This window comes from Protopterus annectens, chromosome 8.part0, assembly GCF_019279795.1.
Source record: "Protopterus annectens isolate FY-2018-M chromosome 8.part0, PAN1.0, whole genome shotgun sequence".
NCBI classification, from domain to species: domain Eukaryota; kingdom Metazoa; phylum Chordata; order Ceratodontiformes; family Protopteridae; genus Protopterus; species Protopterus annectens.
The window spans coordinates 1,630,160,691-1,630,185,572 of NC_056741.1; the positions used below are offsets into that span (position 1 = coordinate 1,630,160,691).

The 24,882-nt window shown below is 36.3% G+C and overlaps 1 protein-coding gene across 1 annotated transcript in view; it reads left to right on the plus strand.

The window, feature by feature from the left end:
- LOC122808521 overlaps positions 1 to 24,882 on the plus strand; it is a 547,157-nt gene that overhangs the window by 437,708 nt on the left and 84,567 nt on the right. Inside the window, 1 exon segment of the mRNA XM_044079475.1 lies at positions 10,862 to 11,328. Coding sequence (XP_043935410.1) covers positions 10,862 to 11,328 — 467 coding nt within the window.

Sequence of the window (24,882 nt, forward strand, 5' to 3'; positions counted from 1 at the left end):
TACATGTACTGGTAACAATAATTATACAGTACCTGATGTAACTCTCAGTACATGTACTGGTAACAATAATTATACAGTACCTGATGTAACTCTCAGTACATGTACTGGTAACAATAATTATACAGTACCTGATGTATCTCTCAGTACATGTACTGGTAACAATAATTATACAGTACCTGATGTAACTCTCAGTACATGTACTGGTAACAATAATTATACAGTACCTGATGTAACTCTCAGTACATGTACTGGTAACAATAATTATACAGTACCTGATGTAACTCTCAGTACATGTACTGGTAACAATAATTATACAGTACCTGATGTAACTCTCGGTACATGTACTGGTAACAATAATTATACAGTACCTGATGTAACTCTCGGTACATGTACTGGTAACAATAATTATACAGTACCTGATGTAACTCTCAGTACATGTACTGGTAACAATAATTATACAGTACCTGATGTAACTCTCAGTACATTTACTGGTAACAATAATTATACAGTACCTGATGTAACTCTCGGTACATGTACTGGTAACAATAATTATACAGTACCTGATGTAACTCTCAGTACATGTACTGGTAACAATAATTATACAGTACCTGATGTAACTCTCAGTACATGTACTGGTAACAATAATTATACAGTACCTGATGTAACTCTCAGTACATGTACTGGTAACAATAATTATACAGTACCTGATGTAACTCTCGGTACATGTACTGGTAACAATAATTATACAGTACCTGATGTAACTCTCGGTACATGTACTAGTAACAATAATTATACAGTACCTGATGTAACTCTCAGTACATGTACTGGTAACAATAATTATACAGTACCTGATGTAACTCTCAGTACATGTACTGGTAACAATAATTATACAGTACCTGATGTAACTCTCAGTACATGTACTGGTAACAATAATTATACAGTACCTGATGTAACTCTCAGTACATGTACTGGTAACAATAATTATACAGTACCTGATGTAACTCTCAGTACATGTACTGGTAACAATAATTATACAGTACCTGATGTATCTCTCAGTACATGTACTGGTAACAATAATTATACAGTACCTGATGTAACTCTCAGTACATGTACTGGTAACAATAATTATACAGTACCTGATGTAACTCTCAGTACATGTACTGGTAACAATAATTATACAGTACCTGATGTAACTCTCAGTACATGTACTGGTAACAATAATTATACAGTACCTGATGTAACTCTCGGTACATGTACTGGTAACAATAATTATACAGTACCTGATGTAACTCTCGGTACATGTACTGGTAACAATAATTATACAGTACCTGATGTAACTCTCAGTACATGTACTGGTAACAATAATTATACAGTACCTGATGTAACTCTCAGTACATTTACTGGTAACAATAATTATACAGTACCTGATGTAACTCTCGGTACATGTACTGGTAACAATAATTATACAGTACCTGATGTAACTCTCAGTACATGTACTGGTAACAATAATTATACAGTACCTGATGTAACTCTCAGTACATGTACTGGTAACAATAATTATACAGTACCTGATGTAACTCTCAGTACATGTACTGGTAACAATAATTATACAGTACCTGATGTAACTCTCAGTACATGTACTGGTAACAATAATTATACAGTACCTGATGTAACTCTCGGTACATGTACCGGTAACAATAATTATACAGTACCTGATGTAACTCTCGGTACATGTACCGGTAACAATAATTATACAGTACCTGATGTAACTCTCAGTACATGTACCGGTAACAATAATTATACAGTACCTGATGTAACTCTCAGTACATGTACTGGTAACAATAATTATACAGTACCTGATGTAACTCTCAGTACATGTACTGGTAACAATAATTATACAGTACCTGATGTAACTCTCAGTACATGTACTGGTAACAATAATTATACAGTACCTGATGTAACTCTCAGTACATGTACTGGTAACAATAATTATACAGTACCTGATGTAACTCTCAGTACATGTACTGGTAACAATAATTATACAGTACCTGATGTAACTCTCGGTACATGTACTGGTAACAATAATTATACAGTACCTGATGTAACTCTCAGTACATGTACTGGTAACAATAATTATACAGTACCTGATGTAACTCTCGGTACATGTACTAGTAACAATAATTATACAGTACCTGATGTAACTCTCGGTACATGTACTGGTAACAATAATTATACAGTACCTGATGTAACTCTCGGTACATGTACTAGTAACAATAATTATACAGTACCTGATGTAACTCTCAGTACATGTACTGGTAACAATAATTATACAGTACCTGATGTAACTCTCGGTACATGTACTGGTAACAATAATTATACAGTACCTGATGTAACTCTCAGTACATGTACTGGTAACAATAATTATACAGTACCTGATGTAACTCTCAGTACATGTACTGGTAACAATAATTATACAGTACCTGATGTAACTCTCAGTACATGTACTGGTAACAATAATTATACAGTACCTGATGTAACTCTCGGTACATGTACTGGTAACAATAATTATACAGTACCTGATGTAACTCTCGGTACATGTACTAGTAACAATAATTATACAGTACCTGATGTAACTCTCAGTACATGTACTGGTAACAATAATTATACAGTACCTGATGTAACTCTCAGTACATGTACTAGTAACAATAATTATACAGTACCTGATGTAACTCTCGGTACATGTACTGGTAACAATAATTATACAGTACCTGATGTAACTCTCAGTACATGTACTGGTAACAATAATTATACAGTACCTGATGTAACTCTCAGTACATGTACTGGTAACAATAATTATACAGTACCTGATGTAACTCTCAGTACATGTACTGGTAACAATAATTATACAGTACCTGATGTAACTCTCAGTACATGTACTGGTAACAATAATTAGTCAGTACCTGATGTAACTCTCGGTACATGTACTGGTAACAATAATTATACAGTACCTGATGTAACTCTCAGTACATGTACTGGTAACAATAATTATACAGTACCTGATGTAACTCTCAGTACATGTACTGGTAACAATAATTATACAGTACCTGATGTAACTCTCGGTACATGTACTGGTAACAATAATTATACAGTACCTGATGTAACTCTCAGTACATGTACTGGTAACAATAATTATACAGTACCTGATGTAACTCTCAGTACATGTACTGGTAACAATAATTATACAGTACCTGATGTAACTCTCAGTACATGTACTGGTAACAATAATTATACAGTACCTGATGTAACTCTCGCACATGTACTAGTAACAATAATTATACAGTACCTGATGTAACTCTCAGTACATGTACTGGTAACAATAATTATATAGTACCTGATGTAACTCTCGGTACATGTACTGGTAACAATAATTATACAGTACCTGATGTAACTCTCGGTACATGTACTGGTAACAATAATTATACAGTACCTGATGTAACTCTCAGTACATGTACTGGTAACAATAATTATACAGTACCTGATGTAACTCTCAGTACATGTACTGGTAACAATAATTATACAGTACCTGATGTAACTCTCGGTACATGTACTGGTAACAATAATTATACAGTACCTGATGTAACTCTCGGTACATGTACTGGTAACAATAATTATACAGTACCTGATGTAACTCTCAGTACATGTACTGGTAACAATAATTATACAGTACCTGATGTAACTCTCAGTACATGTACTGGTAACAATAATTATACAGTACCTGATGTAACTCTCAGTACATGTACTGGTAACGATAATTATACAGTACCTGATGTAACTCTCGGTACATGTACTGGTAACAATAATTATACAGTACCTGATGTAACTCTCGGTACATGTACTGGTAACAATAATTATACAGTACCTGATGTAACTCTCAGTACATGTACTGGTAACAATAATTATACAGTACCTGATGTAACTCTCGGTACATGTACTGGTAACAATAGTTATACAGTACCTGATGTAACTCTCAGTACATGTACTGGTAACAATAATTATACAGTACCTGATGTAACTCTCAGTACATGTACTGGTAACAATAATTATACAGTACCTGATGTAACTCTCAGTACATGTACTGGTAACAATAATTATACAGTACCTGATGTAACTCTCAGTACATGTACTGGTAACAATAATTATACAGTACCTGATGTAACTCTCAGTACATGTACTGGTAACAATAATTATACAGTACCTGATGTAACTCGGTACATGTACTGGTAACAATAATTATACAGTACCTGATGTAACTCTCAGTACATGTACTGGTAACAATAATTATACAGTACCTGATGTAACTCTCAGTACATGTACTGGTAACAATAATTATACAGTACCTGATGTAACTCTCGGTACATGTACTGGTAACAATAATTATACAGTACCTGATGTAACTCTCAGTACATGTACTAGTAACAATAATTATACAGTACCTGATGTAACTCTCAGTACATGTACTGGTAACAATAAATATGCAGTAACTCACATATTTTTGTTTCTCATATATATAACAATAATCATGCAGTATCTGCTGTAACTCTGTGTATATATTTTTATTTCTCCTGTATATAACAATAATCATGCAGTATCTGCTGTAACTCTGTGTATATAATTTATTTCTCCTGTATATAACAATAATCATGCAGTATCTGCTGTAACTCTGTGTATATATTTTTATTTCTCCTGTATATAACAATAATCATGCAGTATCTGCTGTAACTCTGTGTATATATTTTTATTTCTCCTGTATATAACAATAATCATGCAGTATCTGCTGTAACTCTGTGTATATATTTTTATTTCTCCTGTATATAACAATAATCATGCAGTATCTGCTGTAACTCTGTGTATATATTTTTATTTCTCCTGTATATAACAATAATCATGCAGTATCTGCTGTAACTCTGTGTATGTATTTTTATTTCTCCTGTATATAACAATAATCATGCAGTATCTGCTGTAACTCTGTGTATATATTTTTATTTCTCCTTTATATAACAATAATCATGCAATATCTGCTGTAACTCTGTGTATATATTTTTATTTCTCCTGTATATAACAATAATCATGCAGTATCTGCTGTAACTCTGTGTACATATTTTTATTTCTCCTGTATATAACAATAATCATACAGTATCTGCTGTAACTCTGTGTACATATTTTTATTTCTCCTGTATATAACAATAATCATACAGTATCTGCTGTAACTCTGTGTACATATTTTTATTTCTCCTGTATATAACAATAATCATACAGTATCTGCTGTAACTGTGTGCACATATTTTTATTTCTCCTGTATATAACAATAATCATACAGTATCTGCTGTAACTGTGTGCACATATTTTTGTTTCCTTGACAAATAAGAATAACCATATAGGAAATGCTGCAACTCCGGGTATGTATGAACTATAGCCCAGTCTTCATTAACTATTTACAACACTGATTTTTATTTTTATTTAACATACATATTTGATGAAATATACCTGCTTATTCATTTATCTAGTAGTGAATGTTTTTATGACACTGTTACTTGAAGGATTCTAAAGCTACTAATTATATCAGTTAATTGGTTTATTATCTAATTAATTTATTGCTTGTGATGCTTTTGATGATGATGCTTTTGATGATGGTGCTATTTTGTATAAAAGGAAGCAATGGCAATGTTTTAACTTATGGTCTGAGGAAGCGTATCTTTTTGGTACGCGAAAGCGCTTACCCAATAAAGCTGATTTTTATATTTTACTAAAGCCTTTCGTGGTGAGTCCGAGGTTTTCTTTTTCTTCAACACTGATTTTTAGTTAAAAAGTTAAATTAAAGTCCTTCTAAATGCTGTTCTTAAAAACCTAGAAAGGCAAGAGACAGAGGTGCAAAGGTTACATACAACTATAAACTGACTTGCATGTTTTGTTTCCTGGTTTTGAGAATAATGTCATATTTGACTGTCATGACCCTGCTGTGAAGAGTCAGTGTTTTTCTATATCATGCGCCCCACTAGTTTACAAATATTCAAATATTTTCAATTTTAGCAGTAACTACATGGTTTGGCAATAACTAAGGTAGATCAGTAAGCCAGTATCTTCAAGCATCTGTCTTTTATACTATACTGGAAACTGCAAAATTCCAGAGAGACCGAACTACGAGTGAAAAAATAGTTTAATGGAGCGTTTTTCGTTTTGTGGTACATAAACTTCTTCAGATATCGATGTTAAAATAAGACAAGGAATTTAAAAATCATACCATAATTATCACATGATTTGCAACAATCAATCTGTGTTCTCCCGAACAACCAGGAAATATGTCATAAAGATTTTAAAACACACATTTAACTATTATACACTTTAAAAGTAAAACTGTATACACTATAAACTAGATAATCATAGAGTAAAAAAATGTAAAAGTAAATAAACTTCATAAGCTATATTTTATCAAGAGAATAATTTATCTTTTTAAACTTTTTAATTTAAGTAAACAAGTGATAATACATGCTTAATTTATGCCTTGGTAACTAAAGGCATTCAGCATCAATTGCCAACACAGTTCTAGCTCCTCTAATAGTAACATAACTGGTTCACTTCTCCCATCTAACTGTACTTGGTCTAACACTCTAAAAATAAAATAATGTCCCCCTGTCATCTCAGAGTGCTTCGCTAGAGCATTATCGGCTTTTCCCTTTTCTATTGCATATAGGGGTTCATACACCCTTTCACGGAGCCTATATAAAATGCTGAACAAAATTTGCACTTAGCTAGATAAACAACTAAGTTTGAATTACATGTACATTTTTCTTTTAATTTAAAACTTTTACCTTTCACTTCAAGGCCATGGAATGTATTATCATAGAACTTGTAAACAAAGACATTGGCAACCTTCAAACACTGGACCCCACCCAGTTTGGGTTCATGAAGGGCCGATCTTGTCTCCTGAATCTGATTGACTTCTTCAAATCAGTCTCCAGAGCTGTGGACAAGGGTAAGGCGGTCCACACAGCCTATCTGGACCTAGCCAAGGCCTTCGACACCATCCCCCACTCTGGAATCATAGATAAACTTACTATGCTGGGCATTAATCCCTACATCACTCGATGGGTTGCCAACTGGCTTACTGACAGATCCCGCACTGTAAAAGTAGCCCACTCCAAATCCAGCTCCAGTCAAGTGACTAGTGGAGTACTTCAGGGTTCAGTCCTGGGACCGCTCTTGTTTGGCATCTACTTCTTTGAAGTACAGGCCAACACTAAGGGACTCTGGCTAACAAAGTTCACAGATGACTGCAAACTGGGAGCCATTATTGAATGCCCAATTGATGTGGATAATCTACAAAGGGGCCTTACAGACACAGATGCTTGGTGCCAGAGCCATGGGCCCAAGTTCAATGCCAAGAAATGAATAGTTATCCCCCTTTGGGAAAAAACATTTACCCTTGAATTACCACATAGGTGGCAGCACACTAAACATCGAAAGTGTGATAAGAGACTTAGGGACACAGGTGGACAGTGGTCTCACCTTCGATAACCACATTGCCACAACAGTCAGGAAATCCTTCTATGTGGCACACCTCATCACTAAGGGCTTTTCATCCAGAAAAAAGGAGGTCATTGTCCCACTGTACTCATCCCTCATTAGACCCTTTATAGAATACAATGCCCTGTTTGGTATGTACCTCTCAAGACATCTGCAACAACTGGAAAGGCCACAGAAACACCTCACTAAAAGAATCACAGGCCTACAGCAGATGCCCTATGCTGACCATCTAAAAAAACTCCAGCTATACTCTGTCACATATCATCTACTCAGAGGCGATCTCTGCTTAACATACAAGGCCATGTCAAACCTAGAGCTGTTGGACATGCTACACTTAAAGAAATCCCAGACTCTCAGAGTCACATGCTCCAGCGATCTAAACCTTGTCATCACAATGAACAAAACTTGTTGGAGGGATAGGTTCCTGACCCAGAGACTCCCCAGACTCTGGAATAGACTGCCCATACATGTCAAGCAGAGTGGCTCTTTGGCCCTCTTCAAAAGGAACCTTGACGACTGGATGGGAGATAGGAAATTCACCCCAGGGATCACTCAGTCGACCTGCTAGACAGGGTTCCAGGGAAGTAAATATTGTGGGAAGAAATAGCCAGGGAATTGTTATGACTAGGCTTGTATAGGCCCTAGGGCCAATAGCCTAGTACTAACCTATGAACCTATGAAGGTACTCCCTATATCCATATGCTTACAAAATTTACACATCCCACATCTCTGCATACCTGTTTGCTTACTAAACTCTATATTTTTACTTTCCAAGAGGTTCTTTAGGTTACTACCCCTTCTAAACACTATTTTTGGACATGAACCTAGCTTGTCTAAAAGGAAAATATCATTGCTTATTAGTTCCCAGTTTTTAAATATAATATGTTACATGATTGTACTGTTCATGTTGAGCATTGTAATTAGATTAAGGTTAAAGTTGGTATTTGTATTTACCTGATTTACTTCCCTATAGGGTAACTGGGATTGGGGCAATGGTAGTAAACAATCACGGCTATCTTGTATCTCATCTTGAGCTACTAAACTCTGCAGGATGAGTGACATTATCCCATTTGTCCTTTTATATTGGACCTCTTCTACTAAGGCTTCTATCAAGTCAGTAGGGTAACCTCGTCCCCTAAACATGGTAATTAAGCATTCACCTCTGCTTTCATTTCTTCCTGGTTTGGAAATCCATTACTTTATAACTAGCTTTTTAATCTAAACCAAAATCCAGAAATGGAGCTGTATTCCCTCTGAAGAATGATGTCAAAACCAAATAAAAGTTACGACAGTCTTTATTCTAGTGTACAATCCAAACAAATATAAGCACTTTCATCTGCCGACATGCTGTCTTTATCAAATACATAATCCAATTCATTAGGCACCTTTAAATACCCTTTGTAATTAATCAAATAATTAATTTTAAAGTGAAATTACACTGATATACAGTTCAAATCACATGCTTAAAAAAATACAAAAACCATTAAAAATTTGTATACATTTCATAAAACTTCCACTCTAGCAACTAAAATAGGCTTTATAGAAGCTAGTTTGTTGATCCCTGGTAATTCACATGCATTTAATCGCAGTTGCCATCGCAGTTCACATTCCTCAATTTTATTGTGCTAATTTCCCCCTCTGGCATTTTTCTCCACTATTTCTAAAATCCCAAATCTGTATATAGTAAATGAGGGGCAAGTTAGGGCATGTTTAAACAAAGCATTGTTAACATTGGCAGTTCTGATGGCATACAGGTGTTCATATATCCTTCTTCTAAAAACCCTCTCAGTTTTCCCAATATAAAATCCATTACATCCTTCATATATAGCAATGTACACCAACCCCTTACTTCCACAGTTGCTTTTTCTTGCTTAATCTCTTCTTAGAAAGTCTACATTATTTTTGTTTCTACTATAGATAATAATAATAATTACACAGTACCTGATGTAACTCTCATTACATGTACTGGTAACAATAATTATGCAGTAACTCACATATCTTTGTTTCTCATATAGATGACAATAATCATACAGTATCTGCTGTAACTCTGTGTACATATTTTTATTTCTCCTGCATATAACAATAATCATGCAGTATCTGCTGTAACTGTGTGCACATATTTTTGCTTCCTTGACAATTAAGAATAACCATATAGGAAATGCTGCAACTCTGGGTATGTATGAACTATAAAAGTTAATACAAGGCACAAGGAGCCCAACTGTTGAGACAAAACTTCTTTAATCCGAAATGAAAAGACGTAATATTAATGTGTTGACAGTTTCCCACTGCTAGCCTCTCTGGTTTGGCTGGTTTCTTTGCATTGCACCTGGTTCACACACTTTTGCTCGTTTTATCAGTTTTTTGGATTGACACTGAGATCACTCCTTTGTTTCTTATGTATGAACTATAGCCTAGTCTTGATTAACTACTTACAACACTGATTTTTAGTTAAAAAGTGCAGAGGTCTTCTCTCATTGTCTTTTAATCAGGGCGACTTTGTCTCAATCTATCTTAGTTAATTACTTTGTCTTACATCACTCTTTGATGCTACAGTTCTTTTCTACCTTTAATTAAAGTCCTTCTAAATGCTGTTCTTAAAAAACTAGAAAGGCAAGAGACAGTGGTGCAAAGGTTACATACAAGTATAAACTGGCTTGCATGTTTTGTTTCCTGGTTTTGAGAATAATGTCATATTTGACTGTCATGACCCTGCTGTGAAAAGTTAATGTTTTTCTATGTCATGTATCCCACTGGTGTCCATATATTTTTATTTTAGCAGTAACTACCTGGTTTGGCAATAACTAAGGTAGATCAGTACGTCAATATCTTCTAGCATCTGTCTTTTATATTATACCAGTACATGAATGTGCCTTTCTATGTAGGGTGACATTCCTTTTCCTTGAGGTGCGACATCTCTTGTTAGCTAATATAAGAAGAGGGGCAAAGGGAGGCCCCAAGAAAGAAAGAAAGAAAGAAATTAGGAAAGAAAGAAAGAAAATATACTGTTAAGTTTCACTGATACATCAAGTTGTCATGCTGACTATGCCAAAAGTACTCTATGCTTAATATCTTATGCTTAATATAAACAGCACTAGTTATTTTTTTATTTTCTAAACAATGGAATTTCTTTAAAGCAATGTTTTGCTCTAATACGGCTGATTAGCCTCTCACATGTTTTTATAATGTACTATTTATATGCAACTAAACAATTGACAACTTTCTGACACCAGAATTGTATTTCTTCATTGCAGCTTAACTATTAACAAGTACTGAATTGCAGCTATGAGTATTTGTGGAGCAAAGGCCCACAGCAGGAGCAGTATGTGGGCTGAAGAAGATGCACCTGGTTTCATAGAATCGTGTCTAGAAAGCTACCAAGAACCCACAGAGGGGAAGATCTATGTAATGTTTCATGGAACCAGTGCTGCTTCTGCTGACTCAGTCATCAGAAATGGATTCCGTCAGTCTTCAGAGAAAGGAATGCTTGGTCGTGGTGTCTATGTGAGCCGCGATTTCAATAAAGCAAGAAGATATCCCTTAGATTTACCTGAGAGTGAACGTGTTGTCCTGAGGTTACATGTTAATGTTGGCAAAGTCAAAAAGATTGACAGGCAGGGGCACCCTTTGCAAAAGACCTGGCATGAACATGGATATGACACTGCATGGGTACCTCCAGACTGTGGGATGGTACCAAGTGGTCTGGAGGAAGATTGCATTTGGGATCCCAAAAGAATAAAAGTTGTTGATGTTATTCATGTAACTTCAGAAAGTAAATCAGAAGGTATGTGGTGCAGATCATATGATTAATACAAAAGAAAGGTCAAGATCTGTGTTTGCTCCAAAATGCAGTTTAATAAATGATCAAGATAATTTGTGAAATCACACAGACAATAAATCCTAATACTTTTAAATTGTGGACATGGACCTTTCTCCCCCTGGGCCTGTACTGATAAAGGGTTGTTCTACCTAGCTGGACTTTCCCAGTCAACAAATGCAACAAAGAAATAAGTAAATTGGTGTTTCATATTTTTTTTTACTTTTCAGATATAAAAATGCAATAAAATAAAACAAAGTCTCTTGTTTAATGCGCTTGTTAATGGTTATTTATGGCTCTATGCTGGAGTTCAGGAAACATGAGTTTGAACCTGCTAGCATCCACTTACAATTTACATCAAGCAACTCACTTCTTTTTTTTTTTTTTGTACTTTTAAGTCACACAAGTTTCATCTTAAAATGAACCCTGCTTACTTTAAAAGCATATCTTTTCAATTTCTTTCATTTATATGCACTATTGTTTTATGCTTTAAAATGCTGTGAATTACATGTGTCAGATGTCCTTGAGAGCAGTGAAATGAAACAGTTTGTGCCCATAAAACCCATTTTCTTTCATTATATTGATAATATAATGACCATGCAGGAACAGCTGCAATACCAAAATTAGATGTACTCAACAAACCCATCGTCTATTTCCACTGGAATATTTGTATGTTCAGATGGAGTTCCCTATTTCCCTCTTAACATTTCAGAACTGTGACATTGTCAGCTAAAACCTTTTTTATTATTGTTTCCTTCCTATGCCTGCCAACCACTGAGTCTCATCTACAAACATGCCCATTCATCTACCATCACCAGGGTGAAATCCAGCTGTAACAAGGCTGTTATCCAAGCAGTAATGTGAGATTTTCCTTTTTATGATGCTAACTCCTCTCTCAGTGTTTTGATGTGCATATCTGCATATTCAAGGCTATGTCTTCCCCTATGAATGTCCATGTTCCTGTACATGCTCCTTTAAGAATGCTGTGTGTGCGTGGGTTGGCAGAGACAAATACATGCCGCCAGCCCATGTCCTGCATGCTGTGTACCTGTCTCTATAGCAAGTCCCATCACTGCACTGGATCAAACCACTTCCCTCCCTCAGGATGGGTGATTTGGGTTCACTAGCTCTCTCTCCTCTGACTCCTCCAGCATCCAGGACATTAGTCTGTCTCATGCTGCTTGGGTTAATCAGGATTTTAACCCTCTGCATCATAGAGCCAGCACAGCTGAAACATTTTATTTACCAAATGTTTAATTTAGCCAGGTCCAGTTTTAAGATGCGTAATGTGGCACTCTGTGCACATATTTCAGAAGACAGAGAACAACCACATGGTTTGCCTTGGCCAAACACTCAAACTGAATTGAGAACATTTGAAACTGAAGTGTTAATATGCTTGTTTCATCAAATATGTCATTCTACTCATTAGGATCAAAATTTATTACAGCCAAAGAATCGCAGAAAAGACCTTAGTCTTATGGTGAGAAAGTTCTCTTCTGCAAATGAGCTGCTGAGCAGAAGTACTTTTGCAGCTGTGATTTGGTGAAGGAAGGAACAGTAAGCATGCATATCTGCTAGAAGGATGTGGGGGGGGGGCAGTCTGGAAGGTGGTGTACAATCCCAAAACTTCAGTAATTCCCTGTAAATGTTGTACTAAGGACCTTCTTAAATGAGCCTACACTAGTTTATGGGTAGGAATTGAAGGTTGAGTTCCTTCTTCAGCAAGGAAGAGCTTAGTTTATGACAAAAGGCTGCACTAAATGATCTGGTCAATACTTCCCTCAATTCAAGGTGATGTGGAAATTATAGGAGAAAGAAGCACAATTGGATTCACTGCTTCCTGAATTTGTCTTCAGTAAAAAATGGGAGGGGACATGAGCAGCCTGGGACACTGTCAAGAATACCCAATCTTGAATACACCTCTAAAAGAAGTGGGATCATTAGCAGTCTGAAACAAGTTGTGAGGAATACACAGTGCTGATAAACAGGTGTAGAAACTTTATAAAGAACTAAAATCTGTCTTTGGAAGGAATAGAAGAACCTGTGTGTTATCAGAAACCTATTGGCGTGTCTTACCAGAAACCCACCCAGTTGTTAAGGCAGTGAATAAAACTGAAAGGAGGACTCATAGTGCATGATATGGAATCTTGTTAAAAGATTTCAACCATTAAAGCAATGAAGGATGTCTATGTGAAGACAGAGTGGAGACACCCATAGCAATAAACCTCCAAACAACAATAGTCCAAACATATAAAGCACTACAAAAGTCCCAGTATGACCAAATAAAGTTTAATACAAATCAATAAAGCACTCTAGCACCTCGACTTAACATAAGCCTTCAAGGAGTACCGCCGAGGCGCTACAGTGCTTTATTGATTCGTATTAAACTTTATTTGGTCATACTGGGACTTTTGTTGTGCTTTACCCATAGCAATAAATTCAGTAAGAGAAGAAAGGGAACCCAGGCAGAGCTCTAGGTGTCCCTAAGTAAACAGATGGCTAGTCATAAACATGACTCTCAGCAGCAGGTAAAGTTACAGTGTTAAAAATTATAGGAATTGTCAAAACCAATAGCAGAAGAAAGTTAGTGGCATGCGTTACCTTTTGTAAGGTAAGGAATAGCAAAGAAAAAACACTATAACCATATACTTAATTTAAGAAATTGCACTCTCTACTTCAAATCAGTATACTGACAAAAGTGTTCCTCACTTGACAGAATTGTAGGTAAACAATAACATTTGTAAGAAAGCACTTTGGGAGGATGATGTGTTAAGTCATAACAGAAAGAGAAATATATGCTCCCATAGGCCTCACTCTCACACTCATATTTTGAACTGAGGAATGACTTTCTGTCCAGCGTAGGCAAAGACAGAGATGAAACACTGCACAAATATTAGTTCTAAAAAATCTTTTAGACAACTTGTAATGAAACTGACACATAGCTATATACTGAGATGATGCTTAGAGATGAACAAAACCAAAGTCATAATTTTAGCAAGGTTATATTGGCCTGGTATAATGTAAATATATTGAAAATGTTTATGCAGCCTGCTGAGAATATCAAAAGACAACAGCAAATCATGGGTTCAAAGGTCTGCTGATGCATATGCCTATTACTGAAGCCCCAATCAAGTGAAAGTCCATGGGTCATGTAAATTCCATAGTAAAGTATAGTGCTGTCTGCCAATTTATTCTATTGATTGCTGATTATACAACCAAGTTTCTTGCTGTACTACCCCTGAAAAACTCAGTGGTAAACCAAGAGCCAAAAAGTTTCAATTACTTTTCACCAGGGTAGGGATAGCTAAAGTATTACAGATTTGAGAGCTCTGTTTATGTCCAATGCAATGTACAAACTTTGCTGATATTTTAAATTAAACTTTAAGGTGCTCCTGTTAAACCAGTAGCTTAGTGGAGTGCTTTAATAAAACTCAAAGGTCTGCCCTAAAGAAAGTAAAAGAACATGGCAGTAAGATTTGCATCAGTTACGTTTCTATCTTCTTTTTGCTATAACTTAACTCCTTGAGTCTGACATTCTTATCATGCACCACAATCATCAAAATGATTTACTTCATTCACGTTACTATATTTTAGATGTTCCTAAGCCTTGAAAACTAGGCTTGGGAAGAGGAGAAATCCCTATTTAAAAATGTGACACTCTAGAAACTTGCAAGACAAGTTAAAAACTGTTACAGAAGTAGTTAAAGAACATATGAAATGGGCCCAAGAGATGCAACACAGGATGGATGCCACACTCAGGGACCATATCTCTCAACCTGGAGAAATCAAAAACCTGGACAAAGGCCTACAAAATGTAGGTGCAGCTGGCCAAAACTCTGGACATTAATTAACATAAAATGTGCAGATATAATAATATAACCCCGCCCAGAGCAGTAGAATTGTGCGATATCAGCATTCAAATGTTAACTGAGAACAAGAAAATGTTCCCTAATTTAAAATTAACTTTGAAAATAGACACCCTATACATATAAAACACAAGAGCACATATGGCAAAGCAACCTGTGCAGTGAATGCAGCTAAGAACTACGAAATCAGACGCAGCAATAACAATGTCAAAAGACATAATTGCAAACAAGGATAATCAAACTAATGCAGCTAAATAAAATTCAGTTTAAATTATTCCAGATAAAATCTTTATTACCACAGTTGAGTTTATTGCATGGAATAATATGTTTGTAAAGAGAACTGAAGCACTAAAGCTAAAAAACACATTTAAAAAATCAGCATTTCACAGCACATCCGTGCTTGAGGTTCTGGTCATCCGCCCCATTTCATCCCATTACGTTCAGTAATCTCACTGGGTTACTAGTTAGCTAAGAGGTCTGTCAGAAAATAAATATCAGCCAAAACTATGAGATGCACCATAAAACTGTGCTGTATCTGGAAAAAGCAATGACATCTACTAAGTAAATGACGTTTAATATCTTTACATTTGCATGAGTGGGTAAAATATAATTAGATAAAACCAAATGTTTTCTGTCATGTTTGAATACAATTTATCATAAATATGGTGGTAACAACTCTACACAAAAACGTTTTAAACTGAGTCTATCCCACTTGTTAGATATATATATATTTAGAGGTTTATAAATGCATATACACTTCTATTTATTAGAATATATATATATATATATATATATATATATATATATATATATATATATATATACAGCTAGCTAAATGCTTGTACACTTCTGTTTGCTAAAGTACATGTAAAAAAAATATAGCTAGTTAAATGCATGTACACTTCTGTTTGCTAGAATTTATGTAGGAAAAATAGTCACTTAGATGCATGTACATTTCTGTTTGTTAGCATGTATGTATTAAAGGGTTAAACTGATCTTAGCTGAAAAGCAAGGAAAAATGGCATCTAAACTGAATGTATTACAAAATGTCCAGTACTTGGTACAGACAGATAAGAAACAGGTGCAGGGAGTATGGGAAAACTGCTTTCATACGGAAACATTCACAATAGAAAAGACTCCCTAAAAGTCATTCACCTTGCAACAGAACAGACTGTATGACATCAGGAAATACCATAGTAGCAGACTGCAAGTTCCAAATATATTAAACAACATACAGTTTCATAGACAAAATCCAGATGGTACAGCAGAATATATAAAGGACATTAAAAGTGTATGATGTTAGATCTGCTTTCTTGTTAGAGCTGTATACTGGAGATCATTTGTGCTATTTGAAAAGTTTAACCTGAAATATTAAAGCTGTACAGTATTGTACATGTCATCTGTCATACAGACATGTTATTTTAGTAGTACTGTTCAAAAAAGTTAATAATATACTGCTGAAAGGTTAATAGTCTGCAAAGTACAGTGCAGTGATCAGGCTTTAGTTTTCTACAAAGGAAACAGCATTCAGCACAGACATCAGTATGTCTGCATTTAAGTTTTCACTGCTAAGTACTGCTGCAATCTTTGTCCTCTTACATTTTGACAATGTTGATGTGTGATGATTGGCTAAACTGAAGGGCTATATTAGCCAATCAGCAAAGATTTATGCCCTTTAGTTGTTACAAAAGTATAATGGAGGTATTAGCTTCTTACCGAGTGGAATTGTGTCTTTCTCAAATTTTTTACCATATCGCTTAATTGACTTGTCCCTGATTTTAGCGTAAAATATTGCTCCCTCCCTCCCTCCCAGAATTACATTATTTTTCTTAGAAAAGTTGGTGGGTGATTACATTCAATGACTACTGGTAATCACTACAGTTAGAGACTTCTTTTAATTCAGGAAAACATTTTAATTTACACTTCTATCAGCTTTCTAAGTTAGGGTTGCCACCTTTTCAAATGCCCAACATGGGACATTTTTGTAGGAATGTGAGATTTTGCAGGATAATACATACCCACAGCTGGCACAAAGTACAAGACTTCACTTTTATGCTCAGATAGAAGTTCATTCTTGTATCATTTGAGTTGCTTATGTTATTTTAATATAACATTTAGGTGTGTCAGATACAAAACAACTGTTTTATGCAACTATTAAAGAAAATTTAGGAAATATATTTTGTACTAAAATCTCAGAACATTTGCTGTTTTATTTTTTTTTCCTCAGGACACAACTACCCAAAGAGGAACTGTCCCTCACAAAGGGGGACAGAGGGTAACCCTAGAGCTATGCTACTAACTGTGATTCAAAGTGAGTACCATAGCTCTCAGCCTTCCATCTTCAAAATGTAGAGTACTGCCTCTCACAATGTAGAGCAAATGGGTAAAATGTAGAGCACTACCTCTCACAGTGGTGAACAAATGGGTAAAATGTAGAGCACTACTTCTCACAATGTAGAACAAATGGATAAAATGTAGAGCACTGCCTCTCACAATGTAGAGCAGATGGGTAAAATGTAGAGCACTGCCTCTCACAATTTTATTTATTTTATTTATTTTATTTTATTTTACATTTGTTGACCGGGCTAGTCTAACTGGATATATGTCCATTTTCAGTAGAGGCCCGAGGAGATAAGCTCCAAGACAGAAACAAGAAAAACAACAAAAAATGAATAATAGCAACAGTCTTATATATAATGCATATTCCAGGTTAAAACAGAAAATTCAGCGAGGACAAAAAAATCCTAACAGTGCAAAAATGCATGTACAATACAACATACAGGTACAATACATAAAAAAGAAGAAATAAAAACAAAGAAGACAGGTTAATTGTATTAAAATAAAGAAATTCCCTCAGTAAAAAGTATCCACAGAGGTTGGACATAGTGTAACTTTAGAGGGAGGATGTATTTATAGTCAATAAGGAATGTTCATGAGTAGTATGGGATAGGCAGAGCTAAGTTTGAACAGATAGATAGATGCCTAGTCAGGTTTAGTACAGGGGCATAACCAGTGTGTTCTAAGGAAAAGTTTCAGTCTGTTTTTGAAGAGTGATAAAGAGGGAAGTGAGGAAAGGTCACTGGGAAGAAGATTCCAGGTTTTTCCAACAGCATTGGAGAAGAGAGAATCCACAGCCTTGTTCTTAGGTTTAGAGGTGTGTACAAGAAGTTTGTGTGAAGACCGTAAGGACTTCAGATTTGTATATGGGGTGATGAGGGTAGATAGAATAGGAGTACTGGAAGGTTTATAAAAGTTTTATGGGCAATGGTTAGTTGGTGGAATTTAATCAGGTTTTGTAGTTCCAGCCATCCTAGCTGCTTTATATTAATGCAATGGTGGGTTCAAAAAGGGTTGCATATAGCAAATCTGGCAATGTTATTGTAGAACATTTCCAATTTGCTGAGGTTATTTTTAGATAGCTTAGTAAAAAATGGGTGAGACATAGAGGAGTGTAGAGATTAGATGAGTGTGAGCTATAGTTGTTCTGGCTGTAGGTGAAAGGAAGGATTTAATCCTACAGAGAGAGACAATTTTTTTGTTGACAGTTTTTATAATATTGTTGATATGGATGTCAAAGTTCAGATTGTTGTCAATGGTGATACCCAGTAGTTTGGTGGTTGGGTCTGGTGGTATAATGGTACCATTGGTGGATGTAACTGAGAAATCAAAAGGAGAGGACGTGTGAGTGGGAGTGAAGATGAGGAGTTTAGTTTTTTTGGGGTTCAAAAGAAGGCAATGCTGTGTGAACCATTGTTCAACTGTGTTAAATACCTTCTGGGTAAGAGAGTGAAGTTCAGAAGTGGATTTGACTGAGCATATAAGTGTGGAGTCATCGGCATATTGTATGCATTTGGCTTGGGGGATGGTTAGATGATGGTCATTAATAAATATGGAGAAGAGGAGAGGTCCTAGTATGGACCCTTGAGGGACACCTAGGGTAATGGGTTGGAGGGTAGATAGAGTCTTATGCCAAAGTACAGCCTGTTGTCTTTTATCTAGGTAGGACTGGAACTATTTTATGGAAGGTGCATCTAATGACAGGGATTTGAGTATGTTGATGAGAATCTGGTGATTTACCATGTCAAATGCTTTAGACAGGTCAATAAATAGTGCAGAAGAAAGATTATTAAGGTTACAGTTTTTGTTTATGCAATCAGTAAAGGAAAGGAGGGCAGTGGTAGTGCTGTGTGAAGGCCTGAAACCATGTTGACAGCTGGAAAGTAAGTTATTTTGGGTTAAGTGGTCAAATAGTTGCCTGTGGATGCATTTCTCCATGATCTTTGCCAATAGAGAAAGAAGGCCAATGGGGCGGTAGTTAGAGAGTTCAATGGAGTGTCCACCTTTATGGAGGGGGATAGTATGAGAGACTTTCCATAAGCTAGGGATGTGACCTTCGGTAATAGTCCTATTGATCAGAATGGAAATGGGATATGCGATAGCTTTGGCTGATAGCTGTAGAAATTCAGCAGGTAGCTGGTCTGCTGAGGGAGAGCACAGTTTTAGTTTTTTTATAAGGGTTAGAATATATGTTGTTGGGACAGGTTGAAAATGAAAAGGAGGGGGTGAGGTTGAGTTATAGGAAGGTAAAGTGAAGCTATTAGTTGATAGCTGACTAGCTAGTGTTTGGATAGCATTAGTAAAAAAGGTATTGAAAGTATCGGCTGTATGCATGGGATTATTGTGGTCAGTATTTTGAGGGTTCGGTGTGGTGGATTGACCTGGATGGAGTAATTGGTTAATGCTAGTCCAGAATTTTTGTGAGTTGTTTTGGTTAGTTTGTTGAAATTGTAGGTAGTAATTTCTTTTATCAGAGAGTATAACTTTCTTAGAGTCATTTCTTAACTGTCTAAAGGTTTGTTGGTCTACAGGGTTTTTAGTCATTCTCCATTTGGCCCAATATTTATTTCTAAGATGCATTTTGTGTTTGGTTTCTTTTGAAAGCCATGGGGCAGACTTGATTTTAATTCTAATTAATCTGGTTGGAGCATGGTGGTTAAGAATGGCAAGGAAGTTAGAGTTAAAGTATTTAATGGCTTCTTCTAAAGGGAGGTATCTTAAGGGAGACCAATTGCAAGTTCTTAGTTCCTTTTTGAATAGATCAGGGTTAAAGTTCTTTTTGGATCTGATATTTCTAACAGATGTTGGAATGGGAGTATAGGCTTCATGCCTGATGATACAGGTAAGTGAGTGGTCACTTATATCATCAGGGAGGGTTCCAGAATCATAATTGTGAGGGTGATGGTTTATGAGAATCCAGTCTAATATGCTTGCTTTCTTGTTAGCTTTATTGATCCTGGTGGGGGAGGTAATGGTTTGTGAAAACACATATAGGATAATGTGGGTGGTAGGAAAGTTGCTACAATAGCAGTTCCAATCTATGTTTATATCTCCTAGGATTATGGTTTCTTGGGGCAGGTGTTGGGATAGCCAGCAAAGGATATTTTCCATGGTGGCAATGTTATTACCAGGAGGTAAATACATACAGATAATATAGATGAATTTGGCATTGTTAAGATGAAGTTTGGAGATGCGAATTTCTGCATTGGAATCAAGAAGTAGTTTACAGTCGTAAGTTGTTAACTGTAAGCTAGATTTAAATAGAATAGCTACCCCACCGCCCTTCTTGGCTACTCGGTCGAGTCTCAGGATGTTATATCCAGGTGGAAGGATTTCATTGTCTTTGGTTACAGGTTTTAACCATGATTCTGTTAAGCAGAGGATATCAAAGGAATAGACTTCTACAAGAGCTTGGAGTTGAGATACTTTGTTGTTAATGCTACGTATATTAAGATGAGCTACTCGGATGGGAGTTAGATGGTTTACTAAGGGAATCAATAGCTGAGTGATTGTGGCTATGGAGAGTGATAGGAGTTGTTGTTGTGCCTGGGTTAGGGTGGATGTCGCCATCCTTTAATGAGAGTAGTAATCCTAGATAGCTTGGGTTAGGGAATTTGCTGTATAGAAGTAGACCTTTCCTGAGATTTAGAGTGTTAGATTTAATATGTAGTATTCTATGATACTTTGCAAGTAGGTAATTGGGTGAAGATGTTATATTAGCATGGGTATAAAGCAGTGGTAGGGATAGAGCATTGGTTTCCTTATTAGGGTAGTGAGGGTGTGGATATAGTGGGTATTCGTAGGAGGTGAGTAAGTAGGCAAAAGTTAAAGGAGGTAGTAGTAAAAGTGTGAATAAAAGTAGGACATATAATGAGGTGGGTGGTTTATACATTGGAAGAATTTACTATTGGATGTGCGTAGGTAGAATATAGAAGTATAAAGGGTGAGGATGGGGAATTGTGAAGGGTGTGGTAAGATTGAAGGGAGTTTTAAGAGAAGGTAGATATGAGAGAAGATGAACAATGGTAAAGTGTGCAGAGAGTAATGGGAAGAGGAAGAGGTGTGGTTAGTAAGTGTAAGAGTAATGAGAAGAGGAAGAGGTGTGGTTAGTAAGTATAAGAGTAGGACCCCTGGGGGAGGGTGGGAATTGGGGGTAGGGAGGGGAGCGAAGTGAGCCCGCAGGGCGAATGGAATGGGTAGAGACAGATACTGATGCAGTTATAAAAACAATCAGCAGAACTGACTCCAGAAGGTAAGTTGGAAAAGTCAGATGTGGGAAAAGGATAGTGAGAACTGAGCTTAGAAAAGGTGGGTGTAGACAGTAGAAGTAGAGGATAAAGTGAGAGGACTGAATAGCAATTAAGGGACAACAGGAGAAATTAAAGTAAGTATCTGGGCATAAGAGATATGAAAGAGATTATGGCTGGGACAATGTAGAACAAATGGGTAAAATATAGAGCACTACTTCTCTCAGTGGTGAACACATGAGCAAAATGTAGAGCACTACCTTTCACAATGTAGAACAGATGGGTAAAATGTGGAACACTTATTAATGGCTTCAACTAGTAAAGCTCATCTGAAGGTTAAAATTAATTTATTTATGCTTGCATTACTTTATTTTGATGAATTAACATGATTCAATGTTATTTAGTATGGTTTGTTAGCTAAAAATACTATTATCAATGAATTTGTTGCAAACTGTTTCAATGTGGAAAAATGTGGAGTATGAACTAGAACATTTCTCGTAATGATGTACACTTGAGGGGTATGAGATAGTAGTTCCAGTATGTAGTATTAAAAATATAAATATATATACATTTTTTGTTTGCGTTATCTTAATTCTGGATGTAAAAGCTTGTAAGAATTGATTTTTGTTATTCTTGAAAAGTAATGTACCAAATAGGTGTGATTTATGATTATTTCTTCTTAGACGTTATCACACTGTAGGATGAGTTATATTATTCTGATACTTGATACTTTGGGGAATGATGCATTAAAATGAACTAGCTCGATGACGATTTGCTACATTGGATTGGTTCTCCACTACAGGATGATGCATAGTCAACAAAAACACATTTCTTTCTTTCTCTCCTTTTTTCTGTCTCTTTCATGCCTTCATTTCCTTCCCTATAAATGTTAATTTGCTTTTTTTGTTCTCTGTTACCCCATCATTTACTTCACTTCCTAAGTCAGTTGTTTGGCATATGGAAATGGCAGAGTTTAATAAGATGAGATGGTCGAGCTGCTAGAAAACAAAGAAACAACATATGCCATCGAAACAGTATACATTTTCCAGTTAGTCCCGTTTTCCAGCAGTCCACAATCCACTTTCTTGATCGACTAAACATAGAATGGCTAGTACATTCTGTCATCTGGAGCATGATCAGACGTATGAAAAATCTGAAGACTCTGACTGCTGCCAAATATAGATGGATGCAAATTATTGGCAGTCTTCAACAGAACAAAAGTGACAGCAATAGATGTGCAGTATTATAACAGAACAGTGATGGACGTCCAATCTGCTGTATTGCTTTACCTGTGAAACCCCTAGTTCTCTGATCACAGCAACAGGGCAAAGCTGTGTTTAAAAGGAGAGGTTAAAACAGAATTAATTACATTTCTTAAAACTTTATTATGTTACATGTACAAATACTTGTTGGATCAAGGTCACAGGAAGCAGAGCTGTTCAACTTAATACAAGCCAGAAAAAATGCAATACAGCACAAAAGTGCACCCTTTACCAGTCAAAACAAACTTTTTCTAGTTGCTTCCTACAGACATCTAAAACGAGAGTTGTTTACTGTTCTGTCCCCTGAATGAATCTAGCTTGTTGAGTTCTAACTGAAAGATTACCAAAGCAGAAAACAACTGGACATGGGTCCATTTTCAGCGGAGGCCCGGGGAGAAAAGCTCCACAGTAAAATAAACAGACAGTAGTTACATTGGATTACATAGCGATTAACAATTTAACATAGAAATTACTTACAACATATTTACAGATGAAGAACATAGTGCATCAGTAGAGAACTAGAATCTTTATCTGTGAAGTACATAACAGGCATTAACAAATGTAACAATGAGAAGTTCCTGCTGTATAATAAGTACTAGGCTTATGAGCATTTGAGCTTGCTATCATCAAGGTAGTTAGTGGAGTGGAAAGAAAGGTAGTAGTTGGATGGGGTGGATGACATTAGAGTGGGAGTTGCAAGGGCATAGCCAGCATGTTTTAGGTGCGCTTTTAATAAAGTTTTGAAGTTGGTGCATGATGGTACGGAGGTAATTGTGGGTGGAAGTGAGTTCCATAATTTGGCTATGGCACAAGAGAATAGTGCTTCACCAGCAGAGTTATTGGCTTTAGTGATCTGCAAGTGATTTTTGTTGCTGGATCTTAGTGGTCTGGTGGTGCGATAGGGTTGGAGTAGATTCTGGAGGGATGGGACATTTAGTGGATGGTTTACTAGTTTGTGGGCGAGTGAGAGTTGATACCACTGAAGGAGGTGAGGGAGTTCAAGCCAGCCCAGTTCAGCAAGTGAGAGACAGTGGTGACTACGGTAGGATGCCCCTGTGGCGAATTTGGCAATTTTGTTGTATGAGGTCTCTAACTTGTTTAGATCACATTGCCTTAGGTTGGTATATACTGGAGAGGCATAAAGTAGGGTGGAGATAAGGTGGGAATTTGCTATTGAAATCTTTGCTGCTTTGGTGAGAAATTGTTTATTTCTGTATAATGCTCCTAGTTTTTTGTGGACTTTTTTTATGGTCATGGATATGTGAATGTCAAATTTTAGTTTATTGTCTATTTCCACTCCTAGCAATTTGGTGTGTTCAGTTGGGTATATTGTTGTCTTTTGCTGTGATGTTAAAGTGAGAGTTGTTTTGAGTATGTTTGGTGGGTTGGATGATGAGTAGTTTAGTTTTGTTTGGGTTGAGTATTAATTGGGCATCGGATAACCATGTTTCAACAGAGGAAAAGGCTTCCTGTGTGACTTTTTGCAGTTTGGGTAGGGACTGGGCTGAGCAGATGATGGTCGAGTCATCTGCGTATTGGATGAGGTTGCCATGTTTGGTGTCAGAGGCTAGATTATTGGTGTAAACAGAGAAAAGTAGGGGTCCAAGGATGGATCCTTGGGGAACCCGATGGTCGAGTCATCTGCGTATTGGATGAGTGTGCCATGTTTGGTGGCAGAGGCTAGATTATTGGTGTAAACAGAGAAAAGTAGGGGTCCAAGGATGGATCCTTGGGGAACCCCTATGGAGACAGGTAGTTGGGGAGATATGTCATTC